The 12,370-nt window shown below is 53.5% G+C and overlaps 1 protein-coding gene across 6 annotated transcripts in view; it reads left to right on the top strand.

Annotated features, from left to right (window-relative positions):
* KATNIP (katanin interacting protein) overlaps nt 1-12,370 on the top strand; it is a 181,737-nt gene that overhangs the window by 140,302 nt on the left and 29,065 nt on the right. For all 6 annotated transcript variants that reach the window (XM_084882882.1, XM_084882884.1, XM_084882886.1 and 3 more), the window contains one exon: nt 3,851-3,988. In XM_084882882.1, the coding sequence (XP_084739008.1) occupies nt 3,851-3,988 (138 nt within the window). The remainder of the gene's footprint in view (nt 1-3,850; nt 3,989-12,370) is intronic.

Consider the following 12,370-nt stretch of genomic DNA (forward strand, 5'->3'; position numbering starts at 1 on the left):
GTGACTCCTCAGGGAGGCCCTCCCTCACCATGCATTCTAAAATAGCCCCATTAATAATTCTCTCTTATTTTCATCATCAAATGCATCCATGCTTTGTTCTTTCTTGTGTTTTCACTTGTTTACCTCCCCTACCAGCAGAGAGCTGGGACCTGGTGGGCCAGACTCTGCCCACCCTGTGTCCCCCTCAGCACCTGCTGAGCTCAGTGCTGGCGCCTCCCCTGCCCTTCCCCCTTCGGGGCACAGTCTGCTGCTCGACCACCTGCACCGATGCTTCTCTGAAGGAGGACTTTTCTGGCCTCCAGGGCCCTCGTTGCCTCGCATGCAGTAGGTGCCAGCTGGTGGGGCAGAGCACCCCGCTCCCTTGTCCTGTGGGGGAGTCCCTCTGAGCTCTCCACACAGCTCCAGACTCCAGGGGGGCCGAGCTCCAGGGCCCAGAGGAGTGGCTGGCTTGGTAACACACTGTGGGCTGCCTCTCCCCACTCTCTTCCCCGTGCTCCATCGAGTCTGCTTCCCTGTCTGAATAAACACCTTCCACTGGGATCCTTGCCTCGGGGTCTGCTCCTGGGGAATCCAGACGAAGACAAACGAATTAATGAAGAAGAGCCTGGGTGTGAAGAAGAGCCTTGGCAGAGGGCACCGTGGCACAGTGTGTGCGGGAGACTCGCCTCTCAGGATGAGAGAGCAGTGGCAGCAGGAAGCGAAGGTGCCCTGCTTTCCCTGCTGCCAGCCTTACCACCTGTGATGGGCGGGTGCAGACGCTTTGCCTGCTGGCGGGCACCTAGGGTTTGCCCAGCACGCCGTGGGTCAGTGGCCAGCAGCTTCCTGCCAGCCCTCTCCGGCTCTGTGAAAGGAAACATCAGAAGCTGGGTTGCTAACGAGGCTCTGGATTCGCGTTCTCCGACTATGAGCACTAGATGTCCGCTTAGCCCTCTGCTATTCCTCCAGCTGACAGAAAGTGAGGGAAATGAATGGCGGCCCTCGCGCCCTGCCCTGGGGTCAGCCTCAGCCTCTGCCTTTTTCAAGCAGCCGCAGTGACCCAGTTTAGGGGCCCAGCTCAGCCAAGGGATGAGACGACCCCTGGATTTTAGACGTGCTTTCTTGAGCCCTCGCAGCCGCCAGGGCACTGGAAGTCCTTGCAAAGCTTGAGAAACTTGCCAGAACAAGTCAGAACCCCTTGAACTCATCTCTCCCCCTCAACAAAAGCAGCCTCCACCCCCCTGAAAGGCACTGTTGTCACTGGAACAAGCCGCCTTTGTTCGTCCCTGCAGCTGGAGCGGGCCTCCGTCTCCTGGGGCGGCAAAACCCAGTCAGCCAATCTCCTTCCCCGCTCTGTCACTTCAGGCTCGGTCCTGGTGACAGGAGTCTGTGGTGATGCTCCTGTTAATAAAAGGGACCACTTCAGCCGGTGTCAGGGATGTGGTGGTGGCTTGTAGGCGCATGGGACTGGCAACTGTTCGGCCCTAAGCAGAGACCCTAAATTCAAATGCCTGCAGGTCCTGGCAGAGGCATAATGAGGGAGTGAGGCGAGTGTGAAACTGTATGTGGGGACTGGGGCCGATGGGTGTCAGGGACCCGTGCTGCCACCCCAGCTTTCAGGTCTGCAGAGAAGCAGGAATGCAGCCTGAGGAGCGGAATCCTCTCTATCGTCAAGTGTTGGCAGAGAATGTGCCTTTTTGTTTTAGAACACTCATGAGCCAAATAAAATAGCTGTGTAGGCCAAATTCAGTTTACAGTCTTTTTAAAGTTTCAATGAAAGGACTGATAATAGGAGGTAAATGTCACTTATCCATTTATTGATTCGTTCAACAAAGTTTTTTTGGCATTTATGATGTGCCAAGGAGTTTTGCTGAATGTTAGGGTTCTGGAATGAATCTGATGTGGCCACTTCCCTTAAAGAGCTCCCAGCTGAGTCGGGGGTAGGGCCATGGACCTGAAGGCAGGTCACTGGGGGGCACCTAGAGGAAGGCTAGCCCTGGGCATTTCAGAAAGCTACAGGCACCCTTGGAGGGAGAGCGATGCCTTGAGGGCAGGGGCAGGGGGGGCGTGAAAGCACACTTGAGCTGAAATTCCCAAGGTGAGGAGAACAGGAAGAGGCTAAGCCGGTGTGGCGATGTCTGGGAGAAGCTGAGAGGACACGGGGCATTGGGAGAGACAGGAGAGGCCACTAGAGCTGAGAGAAGTCCCCTGATTGGGCTTTTCCACCTGCACCAAAAGCAGGACAGAATTTTGTTGGTGTGAAGGAGAATGACAGTGAGGCTCTCCTGCTCTCCGCCCCTTGGCCTTGAGTGTGGCCTAGGCCTGCAGGCCATTGGCTGGCAGAAGCAGCACTCTGGGGTCCTGAGAGGAGCAGAAGGACTCCCGTGCTCAGTGCCACAGCCCCATCCCAACAAATGCCGGAGCCAGTTGATTTCTCTTCTATTTAAAAATGTTTTTAATTTGACAAGGTTTTACAAAAGAAAACAAAACTCTGCCAGGTTTATCAGATAAGGCAAGTGGTGGCTCTTGACCTGCCCTTCCCTCTAGAGCCCCACCCTCAGTGCTTCCTCAAGGCTAAGCACAGCAAAGCCCTGCATTTTAAATTCAGTCTGATGGTGGGGCTGAAGGCCTGAGTGGCAGCTTTAAGCCAGGGTGAGGATCAGTCCAGGTGGGGAGAGACTGTAGACCTACACCCACCCCTGGATTCTTAGAAAAGGGGCCTGACATTCTGGGGTCTAATCTCCAAGGTGGGCCCCCAGCAGAGAGCACCAGAACTGAGAAGGATACCCTCATAACATCTGGCTGTGAAAAGTAGTGGCATTGCTGTCTGCCAGGGAGAGATGGCTGGAAATTCAGGCACCCTCTTAAAGGGCTAATGCACAAAATTTCCTGTGGAGCCACTCACCTTGTGCTCCTGCAGTGAGAGGGCAGAGTGGACTGGAGCTATGTGAGCAGAAGCCAGGATCAGGGGCTCTGGAGTAAGAGCTCAAAAGGCAGACACCCCAGTTTTTTGTGCTGAGTCATTCCCTCATGCTGTATCTTTCTCATGGAGACATTTGCTATATAGGCAGCTTTGCCTGGGGGGGGGGGGGGGAGAAAAGTTGACTCATCCTATTAGAAAACACCTTGTGCCATGGTGCAGAGTTTCCAAGGACTATTTAAAAGAATAATAATTAGCCTCCAGGTAGAAGCAATTGCCCCACCCAGTTGAAAAAACTCTCACCACACCTGAAAATGATTGCCTGAGGCCATTCAAGTCAGAAGCAGTCTCTGGGGGCTTTGAGTCTTTGCCTGATCTAATTATTCAGAAACAGTGCTTGACACTGTCCTGCACTAGAGATTGAGAGGCATAGCAGATCTACTTAATACATAGTCACAAACCCAAACAGATAGCCAAATGAGGAGACAAAGAAACAACCCCCAAGTGAGAGAACAAGAGAATTCTCCAAAAGAATAGCTAAACAAAATGGAGATAAGAAATTTATCTGATATACAGTTCAGAAAAATGATGGTAAATATGCTCAACAGCATGAGAAAAGACATACTAACTATGAGAATAGAAATAAAGAATGGCATAGCACAAATAAAAAACACATTGGAAGGAATACACAGAAGGTTAGGGGAAGCTGAGGATTGAATCAATGAATTAGAAGACAGAGTTGAAACAAATCACCCAATCAGAGAACCAAAGAGGAAAAATAGAAAATAGGAGGACAGCTTTTGTGGTTGAAGAAAGAGTGGCAGAAAACTTCCCTAACCTGATAAAGAGGAAGGGGCCTGGCTGTCCGCCCTCAGCCCTCTCCCCGGTTTTTATTAGGGTGGAGTTGCTGCTGGTGCATGTACTGACTGCTCCCCTCTCTTGCTGGTGTTTCAGAGCAAGAAAGACTCCTCCTTGTGGACCTGCCCCTTCCACCCGCCACTGCAGCTCTTCTTCGTTATCCGCAGCACAAGAAGGCTGCCTGCCTTTGGTCTGGCCAGGATCAAGGTTTGGAACTACTGGACGGCTGACGGCGTAAGTACCAGGCTCTGATGCTTCCCTGGGCATTAGGCTGATGGGAGTGCCTAGTGATACCTAATAGCCTGATTCCTGAACTGCAAAATGGGTGCCAGAGGCCCTGCTGGTGTGGCAAGTGCCTGTGGGGGTGTCATAGCCACTGGGGCAGGGTCTGTGCCCGGAGGTCTGGAATGGGTATTTAGGTCACCCTTTGGGGGAACTGAAAAAATACCAACTGAGGCTCAGTTTTAACTGATAGTGAAACACACACAGAGAGGCTATGTAACATGCTCCAAGTCACACAGCCAGGAAGCGTCACAGTAAGAATTTGAACCCCTGAGGTCGGACTTCAGGCCCATTTTCTTAGCCAGCTCTCCTCACACTGTAATCCATGATGACTGCCATGAGACGTGCTAGAACGCAGGGTCTTCCCTGCAGGCATAGGGCAGTGCCCCCGCTGTGACATGTCCAACCAGCTCCCAGGTGCCAGCGCTCCTCGTGTGTGCACCCTGCTCTGTGCTTGGCTGCTCCTCTGGTTTCAGAATCCCTCTTCTCCTCTGCCCTCCCACCACCCCTACACCCAGGTCCTCACCTTTCTTCACTGGACTGTGTTTCATGCATCCATTTGCATCCATCCCTTCATTTGACATTTACTCCTGAGCACATAACTAGGGGCCATCAAGCTTTATGATCAATTGTGAGGACTCTGATGTCAGACACAGTCATGCCCTGGAGATACTCTGCATCTGACAGCTGGCACACACATAAATGAGGAATAGTGTAGCGTGACAAAGACCTTGGTTACGGTGAGCCCAAGGTGCTGAGGATTTCAGACAGTGGGAGCTCAGTGACTCAGTGGGAGCTCAGCCTGTTTTCTTCCCCCTCTTATGATAGACCTGGGGATGAAAACTGTCCTACTTCCCTTTCCACTATAAGGCAATTTATGGGACAAGTGAGATGCTAGATGGGACCCCACTCTGAACTCAGCTTCAATATTGGTAGAAGGATATTAGGGTATGGTGGGGTGTGTGGTAGACTAGCAAGCACAGGAGATATATATTTCAGAGAGGAAGGGAGAGGAAGAGAGAGATAGAAACATCAATGATGAGAGAGAACCATTGGATTGGTTGCCTCCCATATGTTCCACACTGGGGATTGAGCCCACAACCTGGGCATGTGCCCTGATTGGAAATCTTAACTGTGACCTCCTGGTTCATAGGTCGATGCTCAACTACTGAGCCACACCGGCCAGTCATACTGGCCACTTTTGACCTTCAACTAATGGTTGCCATGTAGGAGGGCCAGCCAGTTCTGCTGGGTCCTCTGAGCATTTCCAGGAAGCTGGGAATCGGATTTTACAGTGAGCCTTTCTGGTTTGTGAATGTCAGTAGCTAATTTAAATTCTGTTGAAACCATACTGTAATTCATCTTTGGGCTGGAGCTGGCCTGCCCCACACTGTTACCCGTGGGGCACATTGGGCAGGAGTGGGGGACGGAGAGGGGAGCTGCATCAGGCTGGGAGAGGTCAGGGAAGGTACCTGAAGGAGCACATACCTGAGCTCTTCACTAACCTCCATGCTAGATACACCCAGCCCCTCCCATCCTGCTCAGCTCCAAATGCCTGCCTCCAGCTCGTATTCCTGAAAAACCCAGATGGCCACTGTCTCCAGGCAGCCAGCCTGACCCTTGTACTACTCTGGACCTCACTAATATGCCCCCTCAGCCTGTTCTAGGATCGATGCCTGCCTCCCCCACAGTGCTGGGGGCCTCCTGGGAGCAGGGCCTGCGTTGTCTCCCCACGGCTCTGTCAAAGTAGACATGCTTGGTTGTCGGATGAATGAATGCGTTCATCCAGGAATGATAAGCAGTTGTCTTGCCCTTTTTGACATCCCGATGAGAGACTGAGAGCGTTGTTAGAGGTCTGTGCCTCTGCCTCCTTCCTGTCCGCTCTCCCTACTGCTTCCTGCTGAGACTCCCACCCAGAGGCCAGCCACCTCGAAAACAAATACGTACAAGGCTCCGGGGATCTGGAGGCTGACGGCTCTGTTCACCCACGACGCTGCTCAGAGAAGTAACGGCTTTCTCTGATTCCTATCTTGGAGTTTTTTTTAAAACAAATACCTAAAGTTAAAATGTAAGAAAAGCACATACCACTGGAATAACTGAGGAAGTTGCAGTGAGAGTGTCAGCCTACCCGCCCCCCACCCCCGAAACCCATGTGCTTAGGGACTCTCCCCAGACCCTGAATGCAGCCCCAGCACGGCATGGCCCCAGCGCACACCCAGTGTCTTGGGCTGTGTCCTCTCATGCCCAGGTCCTAGGGGTGCTTCCTGGCCGGTGGTCCCCAGCATCTTCTGGAATGGGCGATGAAACTCCTGGCTGCCCAGACCCGCGCCCTGTCACTCAGCCCTGACATTAATATGTATCTCAGGCCGAGCAAAGCAGATTTTCTGTGCTGGATGGCAGAGCAGATAAGCTTGGTCCCTGTGGGCCGAGGCCTGCCCCTTTAACCTGCACTCAGCCCTCCCTGTGTGATGAGCATAAAGGGGAGGAGGAGGCATCGGAGTGGCATTCGGGTGCTTTGCGGAGCTGAGGGCTGGAGGGATGAGAAACACAGGCGTGCCCACACACAGTGGAGGGGGCGGGCCGCAGTCCCCAGCAGGGGCGCCTCTACCTTAGGCACACCCACCCACCTGCTGCCAGAGTGAATGGAGGCAGAACACACACAGGAACACAGCTGAGGCTGGCTTGATTTCATATCCTCCGGAGCGTGCTGGTGCTGTGTTTCAGGAGAGACAGAATGAGGGTTCATGGAAAGACAGCTCAGCCTGGGAGACACGGCTTGTTAATACAGTGTTTGTGTATGGAATCCAACGAAGAAAAGTGAGAACCCAGAGCTAATCAAGCCACAGCTTATTTAGAATAGAAGAAGGTGCTAGAGAATACACTGCTTTACACCCTCAGGCTAACTTTTATGGGCACCTTTCCCCTCGGCAGGTGTCTCGGTGAGAGAGCTGGCCCAGAGGACGGGCCTGAGGGGAGAGGAGGGCGGGAGGCTCGGATCCATGCAGGAAGGCAGCGCGCCCGGCACTGGCCACAGCTGCCTCCCAGGGCTGCGTATGTAGATGGGCACGAGGGGCAAGGAATACAGAGAACATCTGATGCCTGAGCACCCCAGTGAACCCCAGCAATTCTGCAAGGTCCATGTTGTCAGGCCCCGCCATATAGACAGAGATCTGGGACTTGCTCAATGAGATCCCACCAGGCAGAGATGGTCTCTTTCGCCCACTCTGCTTGGAAATGGCTGCCTGTCCTAAGAAAGTTCTGGAACCTTCCTCTGGTTCATCAAGGAGAAGGTGCATGAGTGATGTGTGATGCCCGCCATGGCTCGGGAGGAAGACATGATGATAGGCTTGTCATGGATTTTTATATTCCCCAGGTTAAGTGACTGTCCAGCTAGTGAGTGGCAGCACTTGGAAGGAAGCTGAGGTCTGTTGGGTTTTCTCTGGTTTTCTCATCACTGCATCCCCGCAGTCTGACATCTGTCTCCCTTTATAGTATGTAATAATTGTCCAAATGGGGCTCCCCCAGCTCCCACCACCCATCCACTTTCCTTTGTAACAACCTGCTCGTGACCTGCTACCAGCCTGCAGTAAAACAGGCAGGTCACCCTCTTCACCACAGCATCACCCTCGGATGCCCCTCCGCTTGGCCAAACGGCGAGTGAGGCAGGACGGACACTCGGTGTATTTTATGTACAGAAATGTGCTCCGTAAGCAGCTTACAATGCATGCATGATTGAATGAGTCATGTTCATTCCCCTGGCGGTATGTTTCTGTGACGTGGCGTGGTGGTCTTGCGCTGCCCAGTAGACTTTTCTGCAGTGACATGAGGAAGCGCCATATCCGCCCCGTCCAGAACAGGAGCCGCTACCCAGGGCGGCTACTGAGAAACTGCATTTCATTTTATTGTTTATTTTAATTGAAATACAGTTAACACATAACATTATGTTGGTTTTAGGTGTACAGTGTAGTGATTTGATATATGTATATATTGTAAAATGATTACCATAAAAAGTTTAATTAATATCCACCACCATATAGTTACAAAAATGTTGTTGTTGTTTTTTTATTTTGTTTTTTTTGGTGATGAGAACTTTTAAAATCTACTCTCTTAGCAACTTTCAAATATAGCATTATTATTAACAGTATTATTAACTGTAGTGACCGTGCAGTCATGCCTCCCAGGACTCACATATCTTATAGTAACCAGAAGTTAGTACCTTTTGAGCACCTTCACCCATCTCCCCCTTCCCCCCCGCCCCCGCCTCATGCACACACTCACCCTGCCTCTGGCAACCACCCCTCTGTTCTCTGTATCAGTGAGTTTGGTTTTTTGTTGTTTTTCGGATCCACATATAGTAGGATCATGCGGTATCTGTCTTCTCTAACTTACTCCACTTAATCATGAAGCCATTAAGGCCTGTCCATGTTGTTGCAGATGGCAAGGTGTCTTAGATCAAAATAATATCCAGTTGTTGTATTAAAACTGCCTTAGTGTCCCACATGGTGGTTCTGGTCCGCTGTAAGGAAGGCTACGGAGGGACGGGCCAGAGAGATGCTCCGTTTCCCCGCGCCATGATGTCCTTGAGAAAATCCGCTGCTAAAGGACCTGAGGCAGCGCCGGCGCAGGCATAACAATAGCTCTCATTAGGCAAGAAGCAACTCTCAGTGCCAAGGGAACATCAAGGACACACACACACACACACACACACACACACACACACACACATTCATACATACACACACGCACGTCGGGACTGAGTCCTGGTTACTGGAAAGCAGGAAGCAGCTGGTTCTTTAGGAGCAAGAGACTCCCCCCTCCCTCCTTTTCCAAAGACATCCCCAATACAGAGCTTTGCTGTGGGGTTGTGGGTGCGGACCTGCCACATCCTCCGCCCTGGTTCTCCACGGTACCTGCTCACACCTGTCCATGGCTTCTAGCCCCGCCCCAGAGGTGCGATGACAGTTCCGTCAGCCCATACATGAAAGGCTGGAAAGACACAGCGTGTACACTCCCTCCCTGTGCCCGCAGCGATGGCCTCCTGGCCTGAGGAGGGAGCCAGCGTGTGGGTCAGGGAGCCGGTCCCCAGGGAATGATTAAAAAAGGGTAAATGGGACTGCGTTCCCTGGATCAGGTGGTTCTGTCGGTGGCCAGCCTGAGGCCTCTCCAGGCCCAGCATGCCTCAGGGGGGCAGCAGCTAGACTTCCGGCGTGCCATCCAGAGTGGCCTCAGGGAGGGCTGCGTGACCTCCAGGAGGGCAAGCCTCAGAGTCTCCATCTGTAAGGCGGGCCCTGTGCCCCGTGTGCAGTGGTTCTGAGGACTGTGGGGCAGGACAGCCTTTTCGTCTTTCCACTTGTCGTCACCAGGGAAGTGACCACTACTTGTTCCCCTCCTAGGACGACACTCAGGCCAAACCCCCCCTCTGCTGTGGCTCACTTGGCCTGAAGGACATTGGGGCCTGTGCAGATGAGCAGCATCAGGCCGGACAGAGCCTCCCAGCTCCCCACAGCACACCACCTCCTCTGGCTCCTCCCTAGCTCACCTCCCTCCTACCCGCCTGGCCCTGTGGGCACAGGAGGTTGGACCCCTGTCCTGGCCTGCTTCCCTCCCAGTCCCGCTTCCTGGCGGGAGCCAAGCAGCAGGCGCTGGAGGTCAAGTGGTGCTCCAGATGGTCCATGACGGACCCAGCCCATTTTGGAAGCCAGACTCCGTTACGAAAGCCAGGCTGCCCACCTCATGCCTGCGTGGATGGGAGGCCTCCCTCCACCAGCTCCTCTTAAATGCGTGTTTCTGTCTCGCCAGATGTTCCCATGCGGTAATTTTGCGGAACTAGTCATTGAGAGCTGCCCGTGCTGTCCTTCTCAGATAGCTGTTCCCTGATTAATTCCCGTCACGCGCCTGCTCTGTGCCTCTGCTAGGCAGAGAGTGCATCCACATCAAGGCAGAAGTGGGGCTTTGAGAATCGCGACTTTTGACAGTGGGCAAATAGCAGCTGCCCTCCTGCAGCAGGGGTCGGAGCCAGGCCTGTGCGGCACGGGGTGGATGGGTCTCCCTCCACATCGCCCCGAAGTCTCTGCGGCGGTGCCCGGTGTGAGAGCTTGCCCACCTCCCTCAGGGCGGCGGGGCGAGGTAGATGGGCACCTGTTGGCTCTCAGCTCCCATCTCCCAGAGCAGATGGAGAATGGCCGGGAGTGACGCCAGCCGGGACCATGTCTCTGCAGGCTTTTGGGGGACATTGTTAGAGAGCATGCTGCCTCTCTGTGCTGGTTCACTTAAGGTTCCTCAGTCCTTGTTGAGAACCTACTGTGTGCCAGGGGCCTTCTGGGCCTTCAACAAGATGGGACAGGGGCCCCTGGTGCCTTGGAGGTTAACTTTGAGCGGAGGAGACAATAAATAACGTAAAAAGGCGATAAGGCCATTTCAGAGACCAGAAGGAAATGGAGCAGGATGCTGAGATGGAGAGGGCAGAGAGGAGGAAGGTCTCTGAGGACAGGAGCCAGCTTTGCAGGGCTCTGGACAGAGCTTTCCGGGAAGTGCTCCGTCCGGGGTGGGATGAGTTGGCTGGATCAGGGAACAACCCGATCAGTGTGTTGGGAGTGGAGGGAGAGTGACAGGTCGGGTCAGAGGGGTCAGCAGGGGGCAGATCAGAAGTCTTCATTGGCCACTGAAGCGGGTGGAGCTTATGTGTGGGGTTTTAGCAGGGGCGCCGTGACCTGATAAGTTGTTTTAAAAAGAAAGACCGACTGCTGTGCAGAAAAGGAAGCACGTGCCTGTGGTGGGTTCGCGGTGATGGAGTGGAGTGGAAGCAGGGGCCCGCTGGCAGGTTACGGTAGAGCCTCTTGGAGAGATGGTGGCCTGGCTAGGAGGCAGCACACTCGGGAGCAGAGGGCAGGTTTGGAGGGTGTGTAGGTTACAGCCATGGATCCTGGACCCTGGCTGTGTGAGTGAGGGAGCAGGAGGGGCCGGGAGGACTCCTGGGCTGTGGGCAACTGACCGAGTGGGACCGCCATTTTTAAGATGGGAGGAGACCAGGCTTGGGAAAGTGAAGTAAGGGTTCCGTGTGGGGCTGTGGTTGGCAAACTGCGGCTCCTGAGCCACATGCGGCTCTTTGGCTCCTTGAGTGTGGCTCTTCCACAAAATACCACGGCCTGGGCAAGTCTATTTTGAAAAAGTGGTGTTAGAAGAAGTTTAAGTTTAAAAATTTTGGCTCTCAAAAGAAATTTCAATCGTTGTACTACTGATATTTGGCTCTGTTGACTAATGAGTTTGCTGACCACCGGTGTGGGGCGTGTTAAGGCAGGACAGCTGAGGGGAAGAGCTGGGGAGCCGGGACAGGGAGGCTGAGCGGTGGGGGGGGGGGGGGGGGAGGGAGGGGGGAGCTCAGGTAGTGCAGCTGAGGCAGGAGGAAGCCCAGCCAGGTGCGGCCTGCAAGCTGGGGAAGGAGATCACTAGGAGGAGGAGCGGCGATGGCACAGGTGCCACTGAGAAGCTGCCTGCCTGAGCCTGAGAGCTCCCGGTGGATCTGGCCCCTGCTGGCCCTAAAACTGACCGTCCAAACCAGGACACTGAGTGAAAGAGGGTTCTGTGAGTGATTGGGCCAGGACAGCGGAGTAGATCTGAACCGCCCAGACACACAGGAAGTTTCCACCCAGGTACTGGTGCCCTTGGCCCGACTGCAGTGGGGCCAGGGCCACAGGGGTGGTGGGGGGGGGGGGTGGGGGGGAGCAGCTGGGACGGTGACTCGAAGGGTCTGCTGTAAAGGCAAAAAAAAATGGTGGGACACCCAGACAATGAAGTACCTCAGCAAGAAAAGGGAATAAAGCGATTAGTTCACACAACGTGGATGGATCTTCGAGTCATTATGCTGAAGGAAAGAAGCTAAGCCAAGAAGAGTCCATAGTGTGTGATTCCTTTTACTTAAAAAGGGAAGGCAAACTGATCTGTCATGACAGAAAGTCGATGGTGGTTGGCTGGGAGGGGTTGGGGACTACCCAGGACACAAGGAAACTTCGGGGGGAATGTGCTCATTATTTACAATAATTGGAAAGTTGATTTGATGTTAAAAGTTATCAAGTTGTACACTTTAAAAATGTGCTGTTTTCTGTATGAGGTATGTGTTATATTCCTCAGTCAAGCAGTTTTTCAGAAGTGTTCTGATGTGAGGGGAATGGACAGATGGCAGGGCAATAGCAGGCGGAGGTGTGGTTTCACTCAGCATGAACAGAGAAGTGGGGGGAGAAGGAGACAGGAAGCTAGCCAGGGACCCCTCTGTCACACGCTGAGAGGGTTAGAGTTCACCCCACTGGCCTGAGGGTCTCCACATTCCTGTGCAAAGGA

Source organism: Pipistrellus hanaki, assembly GCF_964339955.1.
Source record: "Pipistrellus hanaki genome assembly, chromosome: 4".
Lineage (NCBI taxonomy): Eukaryota > Metazoa > Chordata > Mammalia > Chiroptera > Vespertilionidae > Pipistrellus > Pipistrellus hanaki.